Genomic DNA, 25,047 nt, shown 5'->3' on the forward strand with positions numbered 1-25,047 from the left:
TCACGGCTGTCATAATGTGTGATTTGCCATATCCACCTTCATTGCTATTTCCAGACATACCTGAGCTGGTTTGTTTATTTTCGTCATGACAACACATGTCGGATGTATATTTATGTAAAAATTACCTATAGGAAGGATTCATGACTTGAAATTTAATTATCTAAAGATTAGGCTATGCATACCGAGATCCATACTGAGTCTTGTATAACGATTTCAGATTTAAAACAACCTAACAGTGCCAATTTCCATTTGTGAAAGCTCAGAGCTGCTTGTATTTCATTGCCGAGAGACGCAGAAAGTGAGCCTGCAGCAAAAGTGACTGTATAAGACTTAAGGAGGCAGGATAACTGCAGATTGCACAGGTAGGCATGTGAATTAATTCCTTTTGTTAGCACATCAAAAGTGCATTGTTATTTACCTCCAAGCTGTTTGTTTTAGTTCTCAGGATTTACCTCGCCGATTTGTGTACGTGGAGCAGGTAGTGTGTGTTTTACATGCAGACTTTCTGCTTTAGAGGAGTACACGATGTACAAGAAAAGAGAGCAAATTGCTTGTTAAATGTATTTTACTGTGGCGTGACACTACTGCCCTCCAGTGGTGCCATATGGATACGACTATATTATCGAGCCTTGGGGCAAAGGGGTTTTCAAAATGGGGTCCATAAGTAAATGCTATAGAGGAACTATGGAAATGTTTAGAAAAAAAAGAAAAAGAAAAATATTAATTAAAATGAATGACATAAATAAATTAATACAATAATAAATATTATATGTTTAATTGGTATTAATGGATAAATTGTAACATTTAAATAAAAAATAAATAATTAAATTAAACTATTTAAATTTGATTAAAATAAACAAATAGATAATACAGTGTTGGGTCAGTTACTCTAAGAAAGTAATTAATTAGTTACCTCTTGAACAGTGTAATTAGATTACTGTAGCTAATTACTCTCTCTAAATTGCACGAATTATCTTTAAACTGACCAAGGTGGATAAGGTTACATTATAAAAACATACTTTTTAACATCAGACAATACATTTTGATGTTAAACCCACTATTGTTTTATGTCTGATCTCATGACATTTCACACTTTCCCATACATATTTTACAATAATTCATACGAATTTGTACGAGTGCCGTCGTACGATTTAGACACCTCATAAAATGCATTTAACGCTGTGAGATCGGATAGGCCTACACAGTATTTACCTCAAGAATTACATCAGAAGTAACTGTAATTAAATTACAGATAAATGAAGAGTAGGGCAGTAGGCTAATCCATTACTTTACATGTTCAAGAGAAAGTAATTAAATTACAGTTAATTACTTAGTTAGTTAAACCCAACACTGTTGATGCTATAGTAGCCTATAGTGAGCAAGAAAAATACAATCAACTAAAATATGTTCCAAATAATATTTTACACAAATCTACTGCGGTCTGCCATTGAACTGGATGGCGTACTTCGCATGAGAATTACAATTTCTGTTACATCTATGTAGGCAGGGTGATAGCCTTAACAGAATGTCTAGCAAACAAGAGATTCTTCATCTTACTGGAAGTTTTCCGGCTGGTGTAGCCTAAGATCCGAACCATACGTTTTAAATTATTTGCTCGAGTTGGCTCAAAGCATAGCCTATACATTAAGGTAAATCTTTGGGAGGGGACAAACAAGATTGCGTGATTTACTGACAACGTAACAATGTCAAAACCAGATTTATTGTTTCAATTTAAAAAAAAAAATTGACAAATGTTACACATCAGCCTTATAGTTTCTCTTTTTGTATTAGTTAAAAAATAATAACCTGCTTTAATTGTCTTATCTCCAGGCGCGTTGTCAGTGTCCTCTTTGCTCCGTGTTTTCACTGTGTGATGAGAAAATCGGACGTGTGGCGTGAAAACAGTGTCGCACTGGCCCCGTTCACACTATTGCATAAATGGCGTTTTAATTCAAAATGAAAACGATCCTCATCTACACTGGTACTATTTCAAAAGCAATATCCATATACACATACCGAATACATAGACAGTAAAAGCCGAATTCGCATGTCACGCGTGCACAATTGTAAAAAGTTGCTTCTTGTGCATGTCAGCAGCCGCTGCATAAAAGGTGTTCTAAACGATGTCACACGTCTTTTAGGCCCAAACATTTTTATTTATTTTTTTGTCACATACGGCAAAGTTGGCAAACACAACTATCCGCTTCCTACTACCTGTCTCGACTATTTATAGACTCGGGCCACGCCGTTTTGGCAAGCTTTGGCACAATGAGAGCGTGTCAGCTTCTCATTGGCTGCGAGTTCAACCGAGTTCCCTCATAGGCTAGCAATTCTCCCTGAGCGAACCAATGAGCTGCTAGCTAGCCCGACATGGTCTGCTGCAGTTGAACCAGAGAAATTAAAGGATAATTTTTTGGATTCATCTTCTCAGAAAAGATTAATCTTTCCCGTAGCGTAAGCTGGCTAACATAATACGAGAGAACCTCTTTTTTTAAATGCAAAAACAGAATACAAATCACATCACAAAAAACTTAACAAAATATACATTACAATACAGAAATATAACATTACAACAAATACAAAACAGTTTCGCCAGGGGAAGCATAAGGGCCATTACAAAGAAAAAAAAGGACCATATGTTGACAGTTTTAACTGCTTTTTTTGTTGTTGGAGCCAGAAATCAGCTTAATATAATGTACAACTAAGAGAACAAACTCTTCCAGTCGTGTCATCAATCCGGAAGCCGGGCATTTGGAGGCACAGAACATAAACAATGTCATTGAACTGAACAGACTCGCAAATTTGATTATTTCTGCTGAAAAATGGTCAAGTTTTGGTCCGTGCTAATCAGTCGCATCTGGAAAATATCTTTCAAATTCTATAGACTGCCAAAAGTTAAAGAGAAGAGTACAAAAAACGGATGAAAGAAGGTGTTTTTGGTTGAGAGAGGCACAGCATCAGCTCATCAGCCACATGTGTAAATGAAGCTTTGACTATGGCTAAAATGTTAATGTAATGGCTACATTCACACTGTCAGTCCAAATCCGATTATCTTTGTATCCGATTGGAATCTGATCTAAAATGATGTCCACACTGTTTATAGCAACTGTTCAGATCTGATTTGTGAGTCCATGCAGCTCTCGGGCAATAAGGCACTGACATTGACACTGATGGAGGGGTTTGCATTTGTAATAGATATGTTTTCTTATTTAATTTTTACAACGCCACTGCCATGCTGGACTATATTGCATATTGAGCTGCAGAACTGTAGAGGGGCTGTTATAAAACGTTACAGCTTTTTTTCCGCGTTCTTGTCTGTTTCAGTTTCAATATATGTTTCAGAAATAATATTTTTCTGCTCGTCCAGCACTTTGCAATAACACAGCATTGTATCGGCAGCTACTTGCAGCATGTCTCCTTTAACAACCACTGACGTTTACATTTTATGTGGCGTGAGAGTCGCCCCCCGAAATCCGATCGTTCAAACTAAAGCACATGTCCAGGTATTTGAATAGGATTTCAAACCACATATGGATGTAAGTTAGCTTAATGTGCTTTTCTGGAATGACAATCTGAACATAGCCTATTTCAGGATAAGAAATAGAAGGAATAATTGCAGTACGGGCTAGAGAAGTTAGCTCATTTGGACCTTTACCACATATTAAATTTAGCTTGTCAAAATATTGCGCTCTCCTGCTTGAAGTTCTTCTCTATAAGATTTCGTACCTACTATGGGTTTTACTGTGTTTTTTTTTTTTAGTGTAACAATGTGTTCAGTAATACATAAATAATGCAATCCATGTTGTTGTTTACATCCGAGTGCCTCCATAATAGCCGCTCATCCGGGTTACCGCCCAGAATGTGATGTCGGTGAAAATCCTCTATAACTGACAAGAATGCCCTGGGGGTGGGGTTTGGGGGGGTCAGTGTAGATGAGGAGGAGGGAGGGTCTATCTAGCCTCAGTTTTGTTTGAAAATACTCTAAACGTTAACAAGAAGTCACGTCACCCGACATCACACACATTTAAAATGCAAAGTTTAAAGGGTTAGTTCACCCTAAAGTGAAAATTCTGTCAGTATAATTACTCACCCATGTCATTCTGTAAGACTTTCGTTCATCTTTGGAACAGAAATGAAGATATGTTTGATTAAATCTGAGAGCTGGCTCACTTGATAGACTGCTAGATAATTGCATCTGCCGGCCCAGAAAAGTTAGTAAAGACATCGTTAAAATAGTCCTAGTGTCTACAGTGGCTCAACCATATGTTTATCAAGTGACGAGAATACTTTTAACCCAAATCCCCAAAAATAACAACTTTATTCAACTATTCATTCTGTGTGGGCCTAGCTCTGATGTGAGTTCACCAGAGTGCCACAACGCATGTGCGAGATCTGAGAAGATGACGCTCACAATCAATTGGCTTTATGCCTAGCTGCACTACTTCCTGAACTTCAGCCAGCTCCTTGTTTCCTGTCTGCTATTATTGGCCAAATTGATTAATTCAGGTGTGTCTGATTATTGTTGCCATGACTACTGAGGTCAAGCACACCTGAATTAATCAATTTGACCAATAATGGCAGACAGGAAACAAGGAGCTGGCTGAAGTTCAGGAAGTAGTGCAGCTGGGCATAAAGGCACTTTCACGTTTTCTCGTTGGTTTCTCACGATTCGGACACATTTTATTCTACGGCATAAAATACATCAGTATTACCCCACTCGTGATTTTTTAAGCTGTTGTGTGTCTTGAAAAAGGTGGTTTATAACTAGTGGCTAAATGCGAGGCTGTTTAGTCATTAAACGTCATCAGGCCGAAAAGGTAAACTCAGTCCACTTTTAAAGCCTTGTTATGCAAATTGTGCTTTTACAAACTTTTCTAACTTTTTAGATAAAAATGTAAAGAGTTGTCTGATTAGCTTAGTAATGGCAACGTGGGACAGTGGTGTAGTTCATTTATAACCTACCTTTAGCCTAACTTGAGCTTTTCCACTCCATTTGAATAGCCTAATCACCAACAGTTTGATTGTGGTAAAACCCAGTAAAACTCAACATTTCATGTCTGTGGTGTCATTATCTGAGTGGCAAAAACATAAAAAATAAAATAATCAGACTGTCTATCCTATAGAAAATTATGAATACTGCATTGTAATTATTTAATCATGTGTTTTGGTTTAGTACGTTTTAGTAACGAATAAGATTTTAGATTTAGTAACGAAGATTTAGTGACGAATGTTTAATAGAAAACAGTAATTATATTAAATAGGATTACTAAATTTATAATTATATTAAAATATTCAGTCATTTAGGCTGTGCTTGTTTGTATGGATGAATGTATAGGCCTATAGCACCTAAAGGATTATTAGGAACACCTGTTCAATTATCTTATCAACCAATCACATGGCAGTTGCTTCAATGCATTTAGGGGTGTGGTCCTGGTCAAGACAATCTTCTGAACTCCAAACTGAATGTCAGAATGGGAAAGAAAGGTGATTTAAGCAATTTTGAGCATGGCATGGTTGTTGGTGCCAGACGGGCTGGTCTGAGTATTTCACAATCTGCTCAGTTACTCGGATTTTCACGCACAACCATTTCTAGGGTTTACAAAGAATGGTGTGAAAAGGGAACAAACATCCAGTCCTGCAGGTGAAAATGCCTTGCTGTTGCTAGAGGTCAAAGGAGAATGTGCCGACTGATTCAAGCTGATAGAAGTGCAACATTGACTATAATAATCACTTATGCAGCAAAGCATTTGTAAAGCCACAACATGCACAAACTTGAGGCGGATGGGCTACAACAGCAGAAGACCCCACCGGGTACCACTCATCTCCACTACAAAAGGAAAACGAGTCTATAATTTCAAAGAGCTCACCAAAATTGGACAGTTGAAGACTGGAAAAATGTTGCCTGGTCTGATGAGTCGCAATTTCTGTTGAGACATTCAGATGCTAGAGTCAAAATTTGGCGTAAACAGAATGAGAACATGGATCCATCCTTGTTACCACTGTGCAGGCTGGTGGTGGTGGTGTAATGGTGTCAGGGATGTTTTCTTGGCACACTAGGCCCCTCAGTGCCAATTGGGCATCATTTAAATGCCAGGGCCTACCCAAGCATTGTTCCTGACCATGTCCATCCCTTTATGGCCACCATGTACTCATCCTCTGATGGCTTCCTTTCAGCAGGATAAGGCACCATGTCACAAAGCTCGAATCATTTCAAATTGGTTTCTCATAACAATGAGATCACTGCACTAAAATGGTCTACACAGTCACCAGATCTCAATCCAAAAGCTTTGTGCCTTAGATGTGCATCTGTCACCGGGGTGACAAAAAAAAAAAAAAAAAGGCAGGCGGAACCTTTTATCATGGCCGAGTTTCTGAGGGGAGGGATTTCCGGTGTGGGACCCGGAAGACTCTAGTTCCGGAAAACTCAGAGCGGAGACGGAGAATTATTAGTTAATTCAAAACAGGTGCGGGACAAGACTATCGCGATCGCGATTGGGACACGTTGTCAGTTGGGAAGGATAAAAGGATATCTCATCTTCAACACAGCAGAGGGGAGAGCAGAGGAGGACTGACAGCAGGAAGAGGAAGAGGAGGAAAGGATGGACAACACAGGATGAAAGGATGAACAACACAGGATGAAAGGATGAAAGGATGGACAACACAGGATGAAAGGATGAAAGGAGGAGGGAGAGGAAGGAGAAGGAGAAGAGAAGAACCGTGGTGGATAAGAGATAAGTGCTGTTGATGTTTGGACTGTGATACGAGAAATCTGTTTGGAGGATGTGATGAGACTTCACGAGGTGTAAATCTGTCTTTTTGGAGGAAGTTTGAATGTCCCACGCTTTATTGGAAGAAGTCCAAGAGATTGTAGTGCTGTGCAGTGGACCAGATCCCCTGTCTACGCCCTAGTTTGTGAGTGACAAGACTTTGCAGTGTTGTTCATTAAATCACGTGTGCCGATTTGTGTGAATTACAGTTAAACACGAGTGGAAGTGTAATGCAGTGACATCGGGGAAACGGTTCTGGCTGTGGATATATCGCCCGCATCTCATTGGATGGAGGAAGTCATCTAGTGGTGAAATTCTTCTTTTCTCCTCTTTAATCTCTACGTAGGATTGTGAAGTCCAGTCTGCTGTTGAATTGCCACTCTCTGCCTGCATGAGTCAGCTTCGTTGTCGAATCCTCACTCCTCCCCGTCCATCTGGACTCTGTGAGTAGCGCCAGTTATGCTGTTGAACCCTCATCTTTATCTCTCTGTCTGCCTGAGCCTTGTGAAGAGAACCAGTTATGCTGTTGAATCCTTACTCCTCCATGTTCATCTGGACTCTGTGAGTAGCACCAGTTATGCTGTTGAACCCTCATCTTTATCTCTCTGTCTGCCTGAGCCCTGTGAAGAGAGCCAGCTTCGCTGTTGAATCCTTACTCCTCCATGTTCATCTGGACTCTGTGAGTAGCACCAGTTATGCTGTTGAACCCTCATCTTTATCTCTCTGTCTGCCTGAACCCTGTGAAGAGAGCCAGCTTTGCTGTTGAATCCTTACTCCTCCATGTTCTGCTGGATCCTGTGAGTAGAACCAGTTACACTGTTAAATTCTCATCTGTACTCTCTGTCTGCCTGAGCCCTGTGAAGACGGCCAGCTTTGCTGTTGAATCCTCACCTGTCTTCTGTCGGCCTGGGTCCTGAGAAGAGGGCCAGCTTTGCTGTGAATCTGAGAGAACCAGTTATGCTGTTGAATCCTCACCTGTCTTCTGTCGGCCTGAGTCCTGAGAAGAGGGCCAGCTTTGCTGTGAATCTGAGAGAACCAGTTATGCTGTTGAATCCTCACCTGTCTTCTGTCGGCCTGAGTCCTGAGAAGAGGGCCAGCTTTGCTGTGAATCTGAGAGAACCAGTTATGCTGTTGAATCCTCACCTGTCTTCTGTCGGCCTGGGTCCTGAGAAGAGGGCCAGCTTTGCCGTAAATCTGAGAGAACCAGTTATGCTGTTGAATCCTCACCTGTCTTCTGTTGGCCTGGGTCCTGAGAAGAGGGCCAGCTTTGCTGTGAATCTGAGAGAACCAGTTATGCTGTGGAATCCTCACCTGTCTTCTGTTGGCCTGGGTCCTGAGAAGAGGGCCAGCTTTGCTGTGGATTCCGTACTCTTCTCCGTCCATTGGAATCCTGTGAAAAGAGAAACTGTTCTGCTGTGAATTCGAGAGAACCAGTCCAGCTGTGAACCCTCACCTGCTCTGCCTACCTGAGTTTTGAGAGAGCCAGCTATACGGCTGAAACTTCACCTTCCTTCAGCTGGCTGGAGGCCGTTTTAACTTAATTTATTCAATAAAGACTCTGTGATTTTCTCTAACTGATTTGGCCTCCGTGTCCTCTGTGGTGTTGGCTCCTCGCGGTGGTACGTGTGTCGGGGGGGGGTGGGGACGGCCGGTCATCCGGCGTCCGGCCTCCCCCGTGACAATAGTGGCGTAGTCGGCAGGGTTTGCCACCGCGAGTTGAAGCAGCCACAGGTTCACGGGGGCCGATGAAGAGGAGAGACCACCCCAGCGATACGGGGGCCGATGAAGAGGAGAGACCACCCCAGCGATACGGGGGCCGATGAAGAGGAGAGACCACCCCAGCGATACGGCGAGTGGGCTGAAGTTCCCGGTCCTAGGGACTAGTCCCGAATGGCAGGGGGGGATGTCACCGGGGTGACAAAAAAAAAAAAAAAAAGGCAGGCGGAACCTTTTATCATGGCCGAGTTTCTGAGGGGAGGGATTTCCGGTGTGGGACCCGGAAGACTCTAGTTCCGGAAAACTCAGAGCGGAGACGGAGAATTATTAGTTAATTCAAAACAGGTGCGGGACAAGACTATCGCGATCGCGATTGGGACACGTTGTCAGTTGGGAAGGATAAAAGGATATCTCATCTTCAACACAGCAGAGGGGAGAGCAGAGGAGGACTGACAGCAGGAAGAGGAAGAGGAGGAAAGGATGGACAACACAGGATGAAAGGATGAACAACACAGGATGAAAGGATGAAAGGATGGACAACACAGGATGAAAGGATGAAAGGAGGAGGGAGAGGAAGGAGAAGGAGAAGAGAAGAACCGTGGTGGATAAGAGATAAGTGCTGTTGATGTTTGGACTGTGATACGAGAAATCTGTTTGGAGGATGTGATGAGACTTCACGAGGTGTAAATCTGTCTTTTTGGAGGAAGTTTGAATGTCCCACGCTTTATTGGAAGAAGTCCAAGAGATTGTAGTGCTGTGCAGTGGACCAGATCCCCTGTCTACGCCCTAGTTTGTGAGTGACAAGACTTTGCAGTGTTGTTCATTAAATCACGTGTGCCGATTTGTGTGAATTACAGTTAAACACGAGTGGAAGTGTAATGCAGTGACATCGGGGAAACGGTTCTGGCTGTGGATATATCGCCCGCATCTCATTGGATGGAGGAAGTCATCTAGTGGTGAAATTCTTCTTTTCTCCTCTTTAATCTCTACGTAGGATTGTGAAGTCCAGTCTGCTGTTGAATTGCCACTCTCTGCCTGCATGAGTCAGCTTCGTTGTCGAATCCTCACTCCTCCCCGTCCATCTGGACTCTGTGAGTAGCGCCAGTTATGCTGTTGAACCCTCATCTTTATCTCTCTGTCTGCCTGAGCCTTGTGAAGAGAACCAGTTATGCTGTTGAATCCTTACTCCTCCATGTTCATCTGGACTCTGTGAGTAGCACCAGTTATGCTGTTGAACCCTCATCTTTATCTCTCTGTCTGCCTGAGCCCTGTGAAGAGAGCCAGCTTCGCTGTTGAATCCTTACTCCTCCATGTTCATCTGGACTCTGTGAGTAGCACCAGTTATGCTGTTGAACCCTCATCTTTATCTCTCTGTCTGCCTGAACCCTGTGAAGAGAGCCAGCTTTGCTGTTGAATCCTTACTCCTCCATGTTCTGCTGGATCCTGTGAGTAGAACCAGTTACACTGTTAAATTCTCATCTGTACTCTCTGTCTGCCTGAGCCCTGTGAAGACGGCCAGCTTTGCTGTTGAATCCTCACCTGTCTTCTGTCGGCCTGGGTCCTGAGAAGAGGGCCAGCTTTGCTGTGAATCTGAGAGAACCAGTTATGCTGTTGAATCCTCACCTGTCTTCTGTCGGCCTGAGTCCTGAGAAGAGGGCCAGCTTTGCTGTGAATCTGAGAGAACCAGTTATGCTGTTGAATCCTCACCTGTCTTCTGTCGGCCTGAGTCCTGAGAAGAGGGCCAGCTTTGCTGTGAATCTGAGAGAACCAGTTATGCTGTTGAATCCTCACCTGTCTTCTGTCGGCCTGGGTCCTGAGAAGAGGGCCAGCTTTGCCGTAAATCTGAGAGAACCAGTTATGCTGTTGAATCCTCACCTGTCTTCTGTTGGCCTGGGTCCTGAGAAGAGGGCCAGCTTTGCTGTGAATCTGAGAGAACCAGTTATGCTGTGGAATCCTCACCTGTCTTCTGTTGGCCTGGGTCCTGAGAAGAGGGCCAGCTTTGCTGTGGATTCCGTACTCTTCTCCGTCCATTGGAATCCTGTGAAAAGAGAAACTGTTCTGCTGTGAATTCGAGAGAACCAGTCCAGCTGTGAACCCTCACCTGCTCTGCCTACCTGAGTTTTGAGAGAGCCAGCTATACGGCTGAAACTTCACCTTCCTTCAGCTGGCTGGAGGCCGTTTTAACTTAATTTATTCAATAAAGACTCTGTGATTTTCTCTAACTGATTTGGCCTCCGTGTCCTCTGTGGTGTTGGCTCCTCGCGGTGGTACGTGTGTCGGGGGGGGGTGGGGACGGCCGGTCATCCGGCGTCCGGCCTCCCCCGTGACACATCCCACAAATCTCCATCAACTGCAAGATGCTATCCTATCCATACGGGCCAATTTCTAAAGAATGTTTTCAGCATCTTGTTGAATAAATGCCACGTAAAATTAAGGCAGTTCTGAGGCAAAAGGGGGTCAAACACTTTAGTATGGTGTCCCTAATAATCCTTTAGGTGTTTGTATGTCACATCAATAGTAGACTGCAAAAGAGTTAGGCTACTATCTTTACATACATTTAATTAAAAAAGAATATCCAGATATTTCTGAATTGCCATCAATGGAGGAAGGTCTGTTTTTCAGTCACATAAGATAGCTACAACCATGCTAATGGGGCCATACTAATCAGCCAAACCATATGGTTATGACCTGGGAAATATAAAATCAATGGTTAATGTTTCAGTTGCCAATGGAAGAATTGAAGAGTTCAGATGCAAAAGCCTCTAAGTGCCATTTGAAATTTTCTTCTAAAATGATCATTTTTATCAAGCTTGTATATTTAAGTTCAGTAATTTCGCTTAAATGGCAATGAAGATTACCTATTAATTGTCATTTAAGTGAAATTACTGAACTTAAATATACAAGCTTGATAAAAATGGTCATTAAAGAAGGAAATTTCAAATGGCATTTAAAGGCTTTTGCATCTGAACTCTTCAATTGTATAAATTCAGGCAGTTGAGGGATGTAGGTTGAGAAGTTTAATAGCTGTATTACTTTTAGCTTCTATAAATTCCAGCTGAGAGACTGCTGCTTAAAAAAAAAAAACTGATGTAGGCTAAATATAAAGTGATGAACAATGGACGCAAATTGGAGTGGATGTCATTAGTTTTAGTTCAGCAACAGAACGAAAGCATTGTTTAGTTTGTGTGTGTGTGTGTGGCATTATCCTGGTGTGTGAGTAATCTTAGCGCAGCCCCTGACTGGAGGCACATTTCTAATGACCGCCATCCCTCAGCCGTCCCACCACTCCTCACTAGAGACACTGTGATGCAATAAACACTCGCTCTCTTCAAGCATGTCATTGGCCCCCAGCTACTTGTCGTCTTGATTTAAAAATAGATTGTTCCTTGAGCTGATTTTGTGCAGCTGTGTTGATGTAAAGACGTGGTTTGACACTGGTGAACCACAGCTGTCTAGAAATTCAGCTTTAATTTCAATCTTCTTTTTTTTTTTGTTATACAAGGATATTTTGGTTGAGAAGCTTATGATTAGTCATAGATCATGTAGGCTATGGTATTCAGAAGTGAAATACCGATCACTGCAAGCTATCCTGTTTAGTCTTTTTTTAATGCTGCATGACTACCAAGGGGAGTCGACATGACATGTCAAACAGCTACATGTGTTTCCTGTATAGCATAACATGCAGTACTTCATCTTTATGTTAAACAACATTTTTTTATTCTTGGATAATTATTATTATACATCCAGTTATTACGTTATGAACTGAGGGAATAAAAAAAGCATTATTTTACTTTAAAATGTATTTGTCGCACTAATGTGATCTGCAAAAAGGGGAATGAAACGGTGAAAAACCTGAAATGATGACCAGTTACAGCACCTAAAAGGCTAAAAAGAGGGGGTTAACCAAAACAATGGTTTGATAATTAACACTTAAAATGCTATAGATATAATATAGGTTATAGACACGGCCCCATTATGAAAACCTCCTATATATAAATTGCCTTTAAAAATACCCAACCTTAGACAATTTCGCTGTACTAAATAATTTGGTCACCCCTCCCTCTTTATTTGAATTGAAACCTAAAGACTTTACATTGGAAATGGAAAAGTTCATAGCTCTAAGCATATTATCTCCAATTCAAGTAACATTTGTAGTGGTGTGATAAAATATCTTCCCATTTTCACAGGACACGTTAACGCTCTGCAAATGCTTTTAACAACCACTTTCGGTTGCCATTTTGCTCCGTCCATACTACAGTTACATTTAACAGCTTTGATATTGTGTTTTTCTGTATGTTATTGTTTTATGGTTCAGTGTTGCCTGTAGGGTTCAGAGTGCTGGGTAATCTGGAGCAGACTTGGGGGTAAGAGCTTCAGCATGTACCACCTGCCAGATGGCTCCATCAGCAGACACACATTGCCGTGTGCGCACACACACACACACACACACCTCACAGAATAAGATCACAGAAAGCCTCCCCAAACCCATGCCACCAAGTAATCAAACTAACAACCATTTCTTTCCTCACAGAAAGTCCGGCACACAAAGAGCTGAGGGAGTGAAACCGTTTTGTGTTCTCTTGCAGCCAGTGTTAGTTGTTCCAAAATATTTGTCCACAAGACAGCAGAAAAAAAAAATGTTAATTGTGGTGGATAGTGTGGATATGTTAAACAAATTCCATAATTTAAATAACTTGACAATTTTGTTCAAACTTCTCCAAGCAGCTCTTTTCTACATGATAGTTCATAATGACCACTGGCTGTCAAGCTCTAAAAAGGGCAAGGCACCATAAAAGCAATGGAGTCTAATATGCAATCCATGCCATAGACCTGTAGAGAATTTTTAGAGTTTGAAATGGAATCAGGAACAGAAATTTTTTATGACAATTTTTTTTTTCATGTAAAACACTAATTCTTTTCACCCACTCAAACAAAGGCATCGTTTAGCTTCACATGCCAATAATTCGTAGGCGCTTTGCTTCCTGTACTGTAGTTAACAGATTGCATTCACACCGTCCTTGCCGAAGTAGCCGCGTCGCTCTGTAATCTCCAGAAGGAGCAGACAAGCTGAATAAGAGCACATATGGCTGGAAACAGAGCTCCCCATAGCAGCCTCGTTTCATAGCAAAATGTGCGAGATACCTGGGAGTGTATCTGACCTCTGTTAATTCACGTTAACAGAAGTAACGCTTGAGGAGATGCGCCGGGAGGTATACTTGTTTTATTATGTTGGAACAATGAGAGTATCTGCCTTATGGGCTTTGTGTTGCTTAACCAGTACCCGAGTCAATCTGTGATCTTGAGATTAAATTTCCACAGCAAAAAGGTAACAGATCACACGTTTATATTAAGGCAAAATTGGTTTTTATTATATTTATTCTCTTTTGGTTCTCTTTTTTTTTTTTTTTAGAAAAACAAAATCTAGTATACTAAAAGACAATTGGAAAAATAGGAAAGCCCCAAGAAAAGGCAAGCTGAAATTACAGGGAGAGCACTGGCTGGCATACCTTTACCCCAAAACTACAAAGCGTAAAGCCTATGGTAAACAAGACCAAATCTGAAGACCGATTGTCTTATTGACGTAATCTTGCATAATACAAGCTGTAGCCACGATTGTCAGAGCAGCACCAGAACTCTGGTGTTAGTCAAACAGAATTAGAGGCACAGGCCTGATTCCTAAGATCAGCGTCTTGCCTTCAGGGAGCCCGGTCCTCAACAACTTCAGTCACTTCTTCCAATTTAGCACAAATTTATTGGAGATTTACTTGTGGAGCAGCTGCTATTAAGAGACTCTGCTCTGGATTCATTGGATATAAATGAGGTGAAGAAAGAATGGAGGCCACGGACTACACCTGCTACAAATAAATACATTTTAAAAATCGACCTAAAATGTCACAGACCACACCAGCTTTGTCTGAGACAATCTGTGATCTGAAAAACAGACATTTAAGGCATCAGTCGAACGATATGTGGTTCATACAGGGTAAAAGTATGACAGCGTAAAGGCAGAAAACCAAAGGACATCGCATTTATAGCACGTATGCTCTGTAAAAATGGCTTTAAACACATCACAGTGAATAAGAACAGCATGATAGCTCAATCTCATAAAGCTACGTTCGGATACCCTTATATTGAAAAATAGATAAAATATGAAAGGTTTGCAAGATTACATGGAATGCTTTAAATTGGAAAAATACAGCTCGCAATAAGCACACATACTGGATTCTTATGGGTTAGCCCTACATACTGCATATTTTCCCTCATATTTGCATTTGTTTAAAAAAGACTTTTTACACAGAATTTAGAAATTTAGAAAATAAATAAATTTGTGGCCATAAATTGAATCTCAGTTGTATTTTTATATATATGTGTGTGTGTATATATATATATATATATATATATGTATATTTATATATACTGTGTGCCATTTCATATGAACAAGATTATAATGGGGAAATACTTAAGCAGATGATTTTGGAATTCGGCCCTATATTCTTTAGTCTGATACTATATACAAACAAGGTCTACTAGATCCGTCTCCTTGGACAGACAATGCCCATTTCCATTAAATTTTTGTGAAAAAAATAACCTCGTCTGTTCTGCCGGTATGAAGGGGGTGAGATAATGTCATAATTCTGTATTAAAAACAGAGCGAATCATACAATCTTCCCCTTCAAAACATCACATCCACAACAAAGCATTAACCACCTAGGCACTCTTTCAGTCTTATTCCAATAGGCATCCTTTTGAAGTCCACTGAGATGGCTACATACGAAAAAAACAAAAAAATAGTCTCCATCTTGTATGTCCCAAGCAACTGCGAGTGTGCATTTTAATCCTAAAGTCAATGGTGTGTTGTTGGTTTCATTTTGGCTTCCCACCAACTCTTCCTTTGGTCCCTCTGTTGGATCAAGTATTTGGATTTGTCTGTGGAGACGAGAAGAGACAGAAACATCTCGACTGGCACATACGGTGGGAATATCCCTGGTTGGAGAATGGCTTCTCTCCTGTTGGGAGTTTGGAGGTGACGGAGAGTAAACCAAAGAGCTTTCATCATGACATCATGATCGGTATCCCTTAAGGTTCAAATTTAGGCACAATATCACAATAACTGAGTAAACAAGTCCTCGGGGTGAACGCCCATTCTAAACAATCAAGAGCAATAAATTACAAATCATCTGCTCCACTGAAAAAAATCCTGTATTGTTTTTTTTCTTCTCATTTGTTGGTTGATTGTGTCCACATTCCGCTCCTTCCCCTGGCCGATAATTTAGGTCTCAGCCGGTTCCGCTTTTACCTGGATGAAGTGGGAGGAGGCTATCTGCATGGTGACGGGCAGTTCCTGCAGACCTTGAGAGACCTCCGACAGCTCTTTGTCCTCAGGTTCTGGATGCAGGGCCACTTGTCCCCTCACTTCCAGCTCCTCCACAGGGGTGAGGCCTTCACTGGGGCTGCTGGCCAGCTGCGAGCTCATGTCTGAGTGTCCGTTGAGGGTCTGGCCCAGTTCCTGTCCTGCACTGTTGATGATCACAGTTCTGTAGCTCAGCTCCGGCACTCCATCCTCGAACTCCTCTTTGCAGAATGAGGCCAGGCTAGGGTTGCTGTTGACCAGAGATTGGAGGTAATGTGGGTCTAGGATCTCCTCCTTCACCTGCAGGTTTTGAAGTTCACTGGGCTTCAAGACAGTGGCGATGACTGTTCCGGGCTGCTGGGCCACTACGGGCTGCCCGTTGGCATTGAGGGTGACCAAGCGGGTGATGCCGTTAAGAGACCCGGCTTGCTGTGATGTGGTGACCCCTCCACCGGATGAGCTCAGAGTGGACATGAGGAGCTGCTGGTGCTGAATGCTGTCTGTCGTCAGAGAGGCGGTCTGGATGGTGAGCACATCTTTACCCCCGGGGCTGGAAGAAGGCACAGTGTGGAGAATGACCCGAGGCGGTGAGGTATGAGTGGAGGAATCCCCATTGGCCAGAACAGAGGACAGCGGAAGGGTCTGCAGGGTGACTGAACCTTCTCCGTGAGCTCCTGATGTGAGGACCATGGGAACTGACCCTGGCATATTTATAGTCCTGAGAGAGAGAGGGGGGGCATGGGGTTGCAAAGAAAGAACACTTTATTATTATAGATTACTAAATTGAGAAAGTGTAATGCTCAATATAGCAGCTATAAATGAAACTTAATTAACATGACATGAAATTAACATGAAATATGAAAAAAAAAAGAACTATATTTTGAGGCCACACATCTTTAGTTTGTCATTTTAGATAAATTCTGGCTTTGCTTTACTAATTCATTCTCTCGTTTTAATTTAGGAAAACCACGATAACCACGTAGGCTACTAATACTTCATTTTAGTTAAAACGTGGTCACAATATACAGTACTAATTAGTTAAATGGCAACATGATTTAACTAAAATGAGAGAACAAATTCTTAACTTGTTTTCAATATATCTTGTTTTTTCCCCCCTGCATGTCATGTACAAGGCTCTGTAATTCATGTTGCCATCTAGGAAAAGTGTTACAAATGATCACTTATGTACATTTTGGTTTAGATGCTGTTTCCTAAGAAGGTAGGAACCTATGTAGGCAGCAAAAATAACAAGGCAACGTTTTAGATTTAGGAAAATACTGTGCATAATAGTTGTTGTTTTTTAACTTTCACTTGTGTGAGGTTGTCTGTTCATGAATTTGTACACACACACAAACTCACCTTAAGGAGTGTGTAGGTGCTGGGACAGCAGCCCCTTGATTTGGCTGCAGAACATGGACCGTCTGCAGCATCTGTTCTGCTTGTTTTCCATTGCTGTTCAGACCGGGACTCATCTCTCGTTTCAAGGACTTCAACTGCGCACTCTTCCCCTGCGCACGCGAAGAACCGCGGCCTACTGCCCGTCCGTGAGAAGCAGACCTGTGCCCTCCATAGCCAGAGCTGCCGTCGTCCCCTTGGCTATCATCCTCATCAATAATAACCAGATCTGAGGGCATCTCCTTAAACTGGTAAACAAGCCTCTGTCCTTCAACCTTGGCCAGAATACCCCTCTGGTAATAGTACCTGAAAAAGAGCAAGAGGAAGCAGGAGGTCAGGAAAAGCAATTCCTCTGGCATGATTGGTCTCTTTGGGTGAAGTGTTTGTAACCATTGGCTCACCTGAGCGCTCTGCCCATGGTTTCGTAGTTCATATCAGGCTTGTTTTTGTGCTTGCCCCACAACTTGGAGACGGCCTTGGAGTCCACCAGCTTAAAAATGCCTTTCTCCCTCTGCGTCCATTTGATGTATTTGGGACAGGTGTTTTTGTCTTGCAGCAAGGCCAGGAGGAACTCCCACAGGTAGATAGTGTTACCTACAAGAATAAGGGTCTTCTATATTTCTCTGATGACTCATTAAAAGTTTACACTTATAAAAAAAGCTTTAACAACTTTCATATTTCACATGTGAATCCACAGGTCTTATTTAACCAGCAGAACTGGCAGAGGTGCAATTATTGTATTCTTTCTCACAACCTTAATAAATCAATTCTCCCTTCATGGTAGCCTTACGCTGGGCTGGAAATTAATTAGAGGGGCCTGGCACTAGATTATTCTTGTTTGTCATGTGCTTTGGCCAGAAGTGGTTAAAAACAGTGCGAGAGCCATAGAGAGAACAGGCCGGCGTGTCAAGGTGATGTATATGTATGCGGCCAGCCTCCTCTCTGAGCTGGGAATGGGGCGCATGCATAAGTGGCCTCTATCAGGACAGCATCGATGTGCCCTCCAGCTTGCTATCACTTTTAGTTCCCTCACAAACGAAGCACTTTGAGAGCACCTCATCAATTAAGCAGCCGCAACACTGCCTCTCTCTGGCAGTAAGAGCGACTCGTGATGCATTCAGGAGAGAGAAAAGCGATGGCCTCGACCTTTTCTCTTTTACTACCAAGCGGTGATCAGAGATCATGCCTACCTTTGCCCTCTTTGCTCTTCTTCTTAAGCGGGAGAGTTGGATTGGTGATGGGAGAACAGGGCCGCACTGGTCTTGGTTTGCGCACTGCAGGATGATTGCAAGAAAATAATTACCTCCCAGACCATCAGATCAACTAAATATAAGTCAACCATTTAAAAATAATGAGAAAAAAAGAATCAGATGTATTTGGTTGTTTTTTGAACTATCTTTCATTCTTTGGTCCCATCTTCAGTTTTTAATATAAGGCCGCAAAAAAGGGTGTACACTGCCTTCTACTGGAGGATTGTGGTACCTTTGGTTTTCCTGACAGGCTTGGAAAGGTTCTTTTGAGGGATCTCGTCCATAGAGGACGTCTCCTCATCCAGGGGACAATCCATGCAGCCGTTTGAGAGCTGCTCTGGACGCAGGGAAATGTAGGTCAGGTCTGATTCCAGCATAGTCCCATATGTGTGAACTACAGAAGGGCAGAGGTCAAGTATTAGAATGCTTGTTTGCTTAAACATTCAAAGACAGAACTGAAATGAGAAACAGTATCAGTGTGTGTACCAAGTGACCTTAAGAGGTCTTCCCATACTCATTTATAAAAAAATAAAAAAGGACCATGTAAACTGACAGTGAGTCATCATCACATACTCATGCGTTTCTCGTCCAGGATGTTATTTGGAGATTCCATGTTCAGCAGGGCCTCAGCCGCCTCGATGGTCTCCATGTTGTCCTCTCCGCCTGAGACGGAGGTCTCTACTGTGGATAAAACATTTACATCACTTGACAAACATTAACTTTGGCTTTCGCTATTTCACTTAAAAGTGTTTCAGAGTAGTTTTCCTGGATATTTAAAGAACAAACAGATAAAGGTGATTTGTCACGCTGTCCATTATGGTTTTGATGTTTTTCTATATAGTCACAAAGGAAGGTGTAATAAGTTTTTGTTTATTTATTGCGAGTTAAGTGACAATATATATATTACATAAGAACACACTACATAGTTCAAAAGTCTGTTGACAGAAAGATTTGTAAAATAAATGAATGCTATGAATACTTTCAGCAAGGATGCATAAAACGTATCAAAAGGGACATAAATGCTTCGAAAGATTTTTATTTCAAAAACATACTGTTCTTTTTAACTTTCATCAAAGAATTCTGACAAAATTGTATCATGGTTTCCACAACAATACCTGTATTAAAGGGTTAGTTCACCCAAAAATGAAAATTAAGTCATTAATTACTCACCCCCATGCTGTACCAACCCCATAAGACATTCATTCATCTTCGGAACAAAAATGAAGATATTTTTGATTAAATTTGAGAGTTGTATCACTACCACATAGGCACCCTAGGCCTAAGGGATTGAAACTTGACAGCCCAGAAAGTCAATGAAGAAAATGTTTAAATATTTCATGTGACTACACTAAGTTTATCAAGAGACACGAATACTTTTTGTGCGAAAAACAAACAAAAATAACGACTCTATTCGACTACTGCTTTTCTTCCTTGTAGGCCTGAGACGAGAGTTCAAGAGATTTCCACGACGCATGCGTGAGAATTGCGATCTGTCTTCAACTACTTCAGTTCAATTTTCGCACATGTGTCATGGAAATCTCTTGAACTGGAATATTTAAACATTTTCTTCAATGACTTTCTGGGCCGTCAAGTTTCGATCCCTTAGGCAGCCTATGTAGCAGTGATCCACCTCTCAAATTTAATCAAAAATATCTTCATTTGTGTTCCGAAGACGAACAAAGGTATTACGGGGTTGGTACAGCATGGGGGTGAGTAATTAATGACTTAATTTTCATTTTTGGGAGAACTATCCCTTAAGCAGCACAAATGTTTTCGACATTGATAATATATATATATATATATATATATATATATATATATATATATATATATATATTGTTCCAGTCTTTATATATATATATATATATATATATATATATAAAGAAACAATGACCACTGAAAATTCAGCTTTGCCATCTCAGGGAAACAATACATTTTAAAATATATTCAAATAGAAAACAGTTATCTTATATTGTAATAATATTTTACAATGTAACTGTTTTTACTGCATTTTATTTAAATAAATGCAGCCCTGGTGAGTAAAAGAGATTTCAAAGACTTTCAAAAACATAAAAAAAATCGTGTTGTGGACTGCTTCGGGTGTGAGGAATACTGGGATTTTTTTTACTGGGATCTATAATTGTGATTACTTATTGGACTCACCAGACAGCCCTACATCTCCCATGATGTTCTCTTCCACCACATCCTGAATGGCATCCACCATAATGCCATTAGTCACCTCATCTGCCTCGAGTCCAGAGTACACCTGCATGAGGTCGGCAGCAGGCACCTGTTCCACGATCACCGCCGGGAACACCGAAGGGTCGTCCAGCTGTGGGAGAACAAACAGAGATAAATGCACCATTGATCTAAAATCAACCACCATGCAGTGCTTTCAGCAGAAAGGCAGTAAAGTGAACCACAACTGCTTTAAAACACATAAATTTGCCCCTTCCCTGCAGATGAAAGCTTCCACAAGCGTCCAGGTTACTCATACTCACAGAGGCAGAAGTTAATGGCCCATTCATAATGGCTTAAACCTGGGCTGGGTCAGTCACTTGGTTGGACTCTATACTGTTGTCAGTATAACAATAAGGCTAGAGACAACCATGTGAAATCATATGATTAAGTGATGTAAGCACAAACCTATCATGGTTCCAGTAAAGTTCTTTAGGCATTTGCTCCAAAAGTAATGAGCTTCATGCCAAAAAAACAAAAACAAAAACATTTCAGGGTTCCTCATTTCCACCAGCATTCCTGAGTGAGGGTGGAGATAAGATTAAAGGAAAAGAGGAAATGGTTGGTACTGGACTCAAGCCACAAGAGACCATTACTCACCCCCACTGCTAAAATACCAACATACTTAATAAAAGATGTCTTTATTCTGCCAGTTTTGCTTATTCTTTTAGGTAGTCTAGACGAGTCAGGCTTGTTATAGTAAAATCAATGTGAAGGAGAAAAAAAAAAACACAATCCATTTCCAGGGAAACCTGGAGCTGAAGATAGCATCGCTGCGTGAGTGACGTGTGTGCGTGAGTGTGCATGTGTGTACATGTTTTTCTATCCCGGTGGAGACTTAAACCTGAATGCACACAAACTTAGGGGGACTCTGTGACTGGGTAAACACACTTATAAATCATACAGATTTTATTTATTTATTTATTTTAAATGTAAAAATGCAGAATGCTTCCTGTGATGGATAAAATGTACAGTGTGTACAGTATAAAAACCATTACATCTATGGAGAGTCCTCACAAAGATAGAAAACCAGACGTGTGTGTGTGTGTGTGCGTGTGGTGTGTGTCCAACCGAATCTCATTAGCCGGCTAGCAGCTCTCATTAGGCCTTCGGCAGGGGATGCAAACTATGCCAAACATGTCAGAATAATAAGTGAACATTGACATTGAACGGGAATAATTCAAGAGAAACTACAGTCTGATCGAAGTCTGGAGACCTTTATTTTGACACTTGTAAGAGGTGCCGCTTAAATTATGCAAATGCTCATTGTGGTTGCAAACACCAGGATCCCGTTGCTTTCAAAGATGATTTAAATTGCGTTTCACTTTATAATGTAAACATGACAGTCATATTGCGGATTCAACTCATGTGGAATTATTATTATTATTTTTTTATAGTTAATGATTTAATATATTTTAATATATTTTTAAATATATATATATATTAATTACTGTTTTGGACACATGCAGTGTGGCAGATAATGACTTGATAATGATATATGTCTTGACATATGCCTGAAATATGTAAAAAATATATTTTTGTAATATTTTAATCTATTAGTATTATTTAGTCTTGACAAACCATGCAATTAATTTATTAAGTCCACTGATTCGTTAGAAATGCAATTTTCAGTTTGTGTCAGTTAGCCTACACAACAATAATCATCGTATTAACGTATTTTAAGAAATAAACACATTTCTATTCAGTCATGCAAGCTGTCGTGCGACTGTCTGCATTAGTTTAAAGTTGGCCTATTTAAAGAATTATTGAAGCTAAGCTTTGGGGGTTTTTTTGTTGTGTTTTATGAGTAAACTATATTTATCTTGCTTTAGTTTATTTATTAAATCACAAATTCATAAAATCATGTCCAGCTGTGCGTTATAGCCTATAGTAGACGGTAGACAGCTAGATGGCGCGACAGCATTTATTTAGCGGTCAAGCAAAATTTGGATATAATTTATCTTTATTCTTTATCTTCAGTCTTTATTTTTTAGTTTGTATTTTTGAGTTTAATTTTATCTTTCACGCTAATATGAATGTGATATATAAATAAAAACAAGAAAAAAAGATTAATTAACTGAAACATTACTGATATCAGCCCCAGAGGTTTAGGAACAAAATTAATGACAAGTGATTGCTTTTCCACAGGGACTACATTTCAGGATTTATTCTGTTCTTTCTTTTTTATTATTCACTAGGAATGCATGAATGTATAACTGTTGTGTCATGTGACCACTAGGTGGCAGTAGAACGCAAATTTTAACCTTTCCAGTTGTGCAATTGTATGAAGATGATCAAAACAGGAACAACATACAAAGACATAAATGTTTTTGCTTGTTCCTGGCCAAAGAAATTAATCACATACACGCATGCACAAACAAACACATTTAACAATAACTGACTAATGTAATACAGTACTGCAGGAATGCTTGAAAAAAATCGTCTCTTTGGAAACAATATTGTGAAACACATAAGCCATCTTACATCTTCCTTTGGCAGGATTTTCTGTTATTGTTCCATCATGCTTGGACTATTTGCTGTTGTTATGGCATTTCCCTCAGAGACTCAATGGGTTTGGCTTTCCAAATCTCAATTCAAGGCCAAAATAATTAATTCAGTAGTGTAACACAAACTCCAAACTACTATAAACAGATTCAATGGCGAAATCATTTTGAGGGTGCATAATAGAATTTAGCAATTGCTAAATTGAACACTTGAATTGAGCTACTGTTTAATCTGGATATACACTATACTGTCCAAAAGTTTGGGGTCTGTAAAAGGCTACATTAAAACTGATGAAAAATTCAATAAAACACAAATATTGCGAAATTTTAGAATTGTTTAATATTTACAAGCCATCTGTGCAGATGCCTGGATGGATGGACAGGCTAATGGGTGGATGTTTTCTATTTTAATACATATTCCTGTGATGTCACAGCTGAATTTTCAGCAACATAACTACACCAGTTTTCAGTGTCACATGATCCATAGAAATCATTCGAATATGCTAATTTGGTGCTCAAGAAATATTTCTTATTACCATCAATGTTGAAAACAGTTGTGCTGCTCAACATTTTTGTGGAAACTGATAAAAAAAGAAAATTCAGGATTCTTCGGTGAATCGAAAGTTTAAAAGAAGAGCGTCTATGTAAAATAGAAATATTTTGCAAGATTTTAATTGTCTTTACTACAACTTTTGATCAATTTAAAGAGTCCTTACTGAACTAAAGTATTTATTTCTTTAAAAAAAATCTTACTGACCCCAGTAAGTATGTTTTAATGTTAGAGTACACCAGCTAAATTATAGATTTCTGTATGCGCTGGCCATCAGTAGAGAAGAATTTTAACAAGACTTCGTTCAGTCGCTGCCTTGTGTCCTACCATACCTTGGAACTACAGACATCAGATATCAGGATTATGCAAAAGATGTTGGTGATCGGTTTACATAGCCTCTCTCATTCTGCTAAACAGGTAAATGCAAAAAAGCAGAGCATGTCTGTTAAAATGAAAAAATGTCTTGCATTAAGTGCTTTTGTCATTAGACCAGGTTATGATTTAAATTGAACCGGTCTGCGTGGATAAATATAAGATTTAAATGTTAATTCAGCCTTTTTTAAGTAAATGTCTTAATATTGCACATTGCTACAAAAAAAAAAAAAAGTAAAGCTTCTCTACTTTTTTTTTTTGTTGAAAACGGACTACCATAAACCTCTAACATCCTCTTTTTTTTTTTAATTATCAACCACATTTCTAAAAGGGAAACATCAGATAAAGATCAGTCATTTGAATAGTTGAGTTCTGTGTTCCTACTGCGTGCATAAACCTGATAACATGCGCCTTGTTTTGCAGTTCCACTCTCTTCTGCTTTACCTGATGTCGGTGGTGATGCTGCTAACCCACTGATAGAATACAGAATAAGACCCTCACTTGCAATGTTGCAGACAGGTTAGGTTCTTTGATGATTAACCTCCACTAACCAGGTTTTCAGTACTAAGCAATTGTCCACTGACCTCTAAATCGGTGTAACGTCACGTCATCACAGCAATAGGACATGTATGATGTGGCTAAGAGAAGTAATGTAAGCCTGGCTCTGTCATAGAGCAGGTGATTTTATAGACTGTTGATGCAAAACAGCTAGTGTGTGTACTTGTTAAAAATGTTCTTTGCAGCACAAGAACCACTGGCAGCCAAACTACAGTTTATTGAAGAAATTCCACTATTAATAATGTGTCTATGACATGCACTACCATTCAAAAACATTTTATGCTCACCATGATCCTATAGAAATCCTTCTAATATGATGATATGGTGTTCAAGCAATTTGTTGTGG

General features: G+C 40.4%; 1 protein-coding gene across 4 annotated transcripts in view; it reads right to left on the reverse strand.

Annotated features, from left to right (window-relative positions):
* Window positions 1-13,830: 13,830 nt before the first annotated feature.
* elf1 (E74 like ETS transcription factor 1) overlaps window positions 13,831-25,047 on the reverse strand; it is a 41,744-nt gene continuing 30,527 nt past the window's right edge. For all 4 annotated transcript variants that reach the window (XM_039655189.2, XM_089134937.1, XM_039655188.2 and 1 more), the window contains 7 exons: window positions 20,643-20,811; window positions 19,053-19,160; window positions 18,712-18,873; window positions 18,420-18,503; window positions 17,631-17,823; window positions 17,194-17,535; window positions 13,831-16,552 (listed from right to left, as the gene is read on the reverse strand). In XM_039655189.2, the coding sequence (XP_039511123.2) occupies window positions 15,754-16,552; window positions 17,194-17,535; window positions 17,631-17,823; window positions 18,420-18,503; window positions 18,712-18,873; window positions 19,053-19,160; window positions 20,643-20,811 (1,857 nt within the window). In that variant the 3' untranslated portion in view covers window positions 13,831-15,753. The remainder of the gene's footprint in view (window positions 16,553-17,193; window positions 17,536-17,630; window positions 17,824-18,419; window positions 18,504-18,711; window positions 18,874-19,052; window positions 19,161-20,642; window positions 20,812-25,047) is intronic.

This window comes from Pimephales promelas, chromosome 9, assembly GCF_988280905.1.
Source record: "Pimephales promelas chromosome 9, fPimPro1.hap1.1, whole genome shotgun sequence".
NCBI classification, from domain to species: Eukaryota; Metazoa; Chordata; class Actinopteri; order Cypriniformes; family Leuciscidae; genus Pimephales; species Pimephales promelas.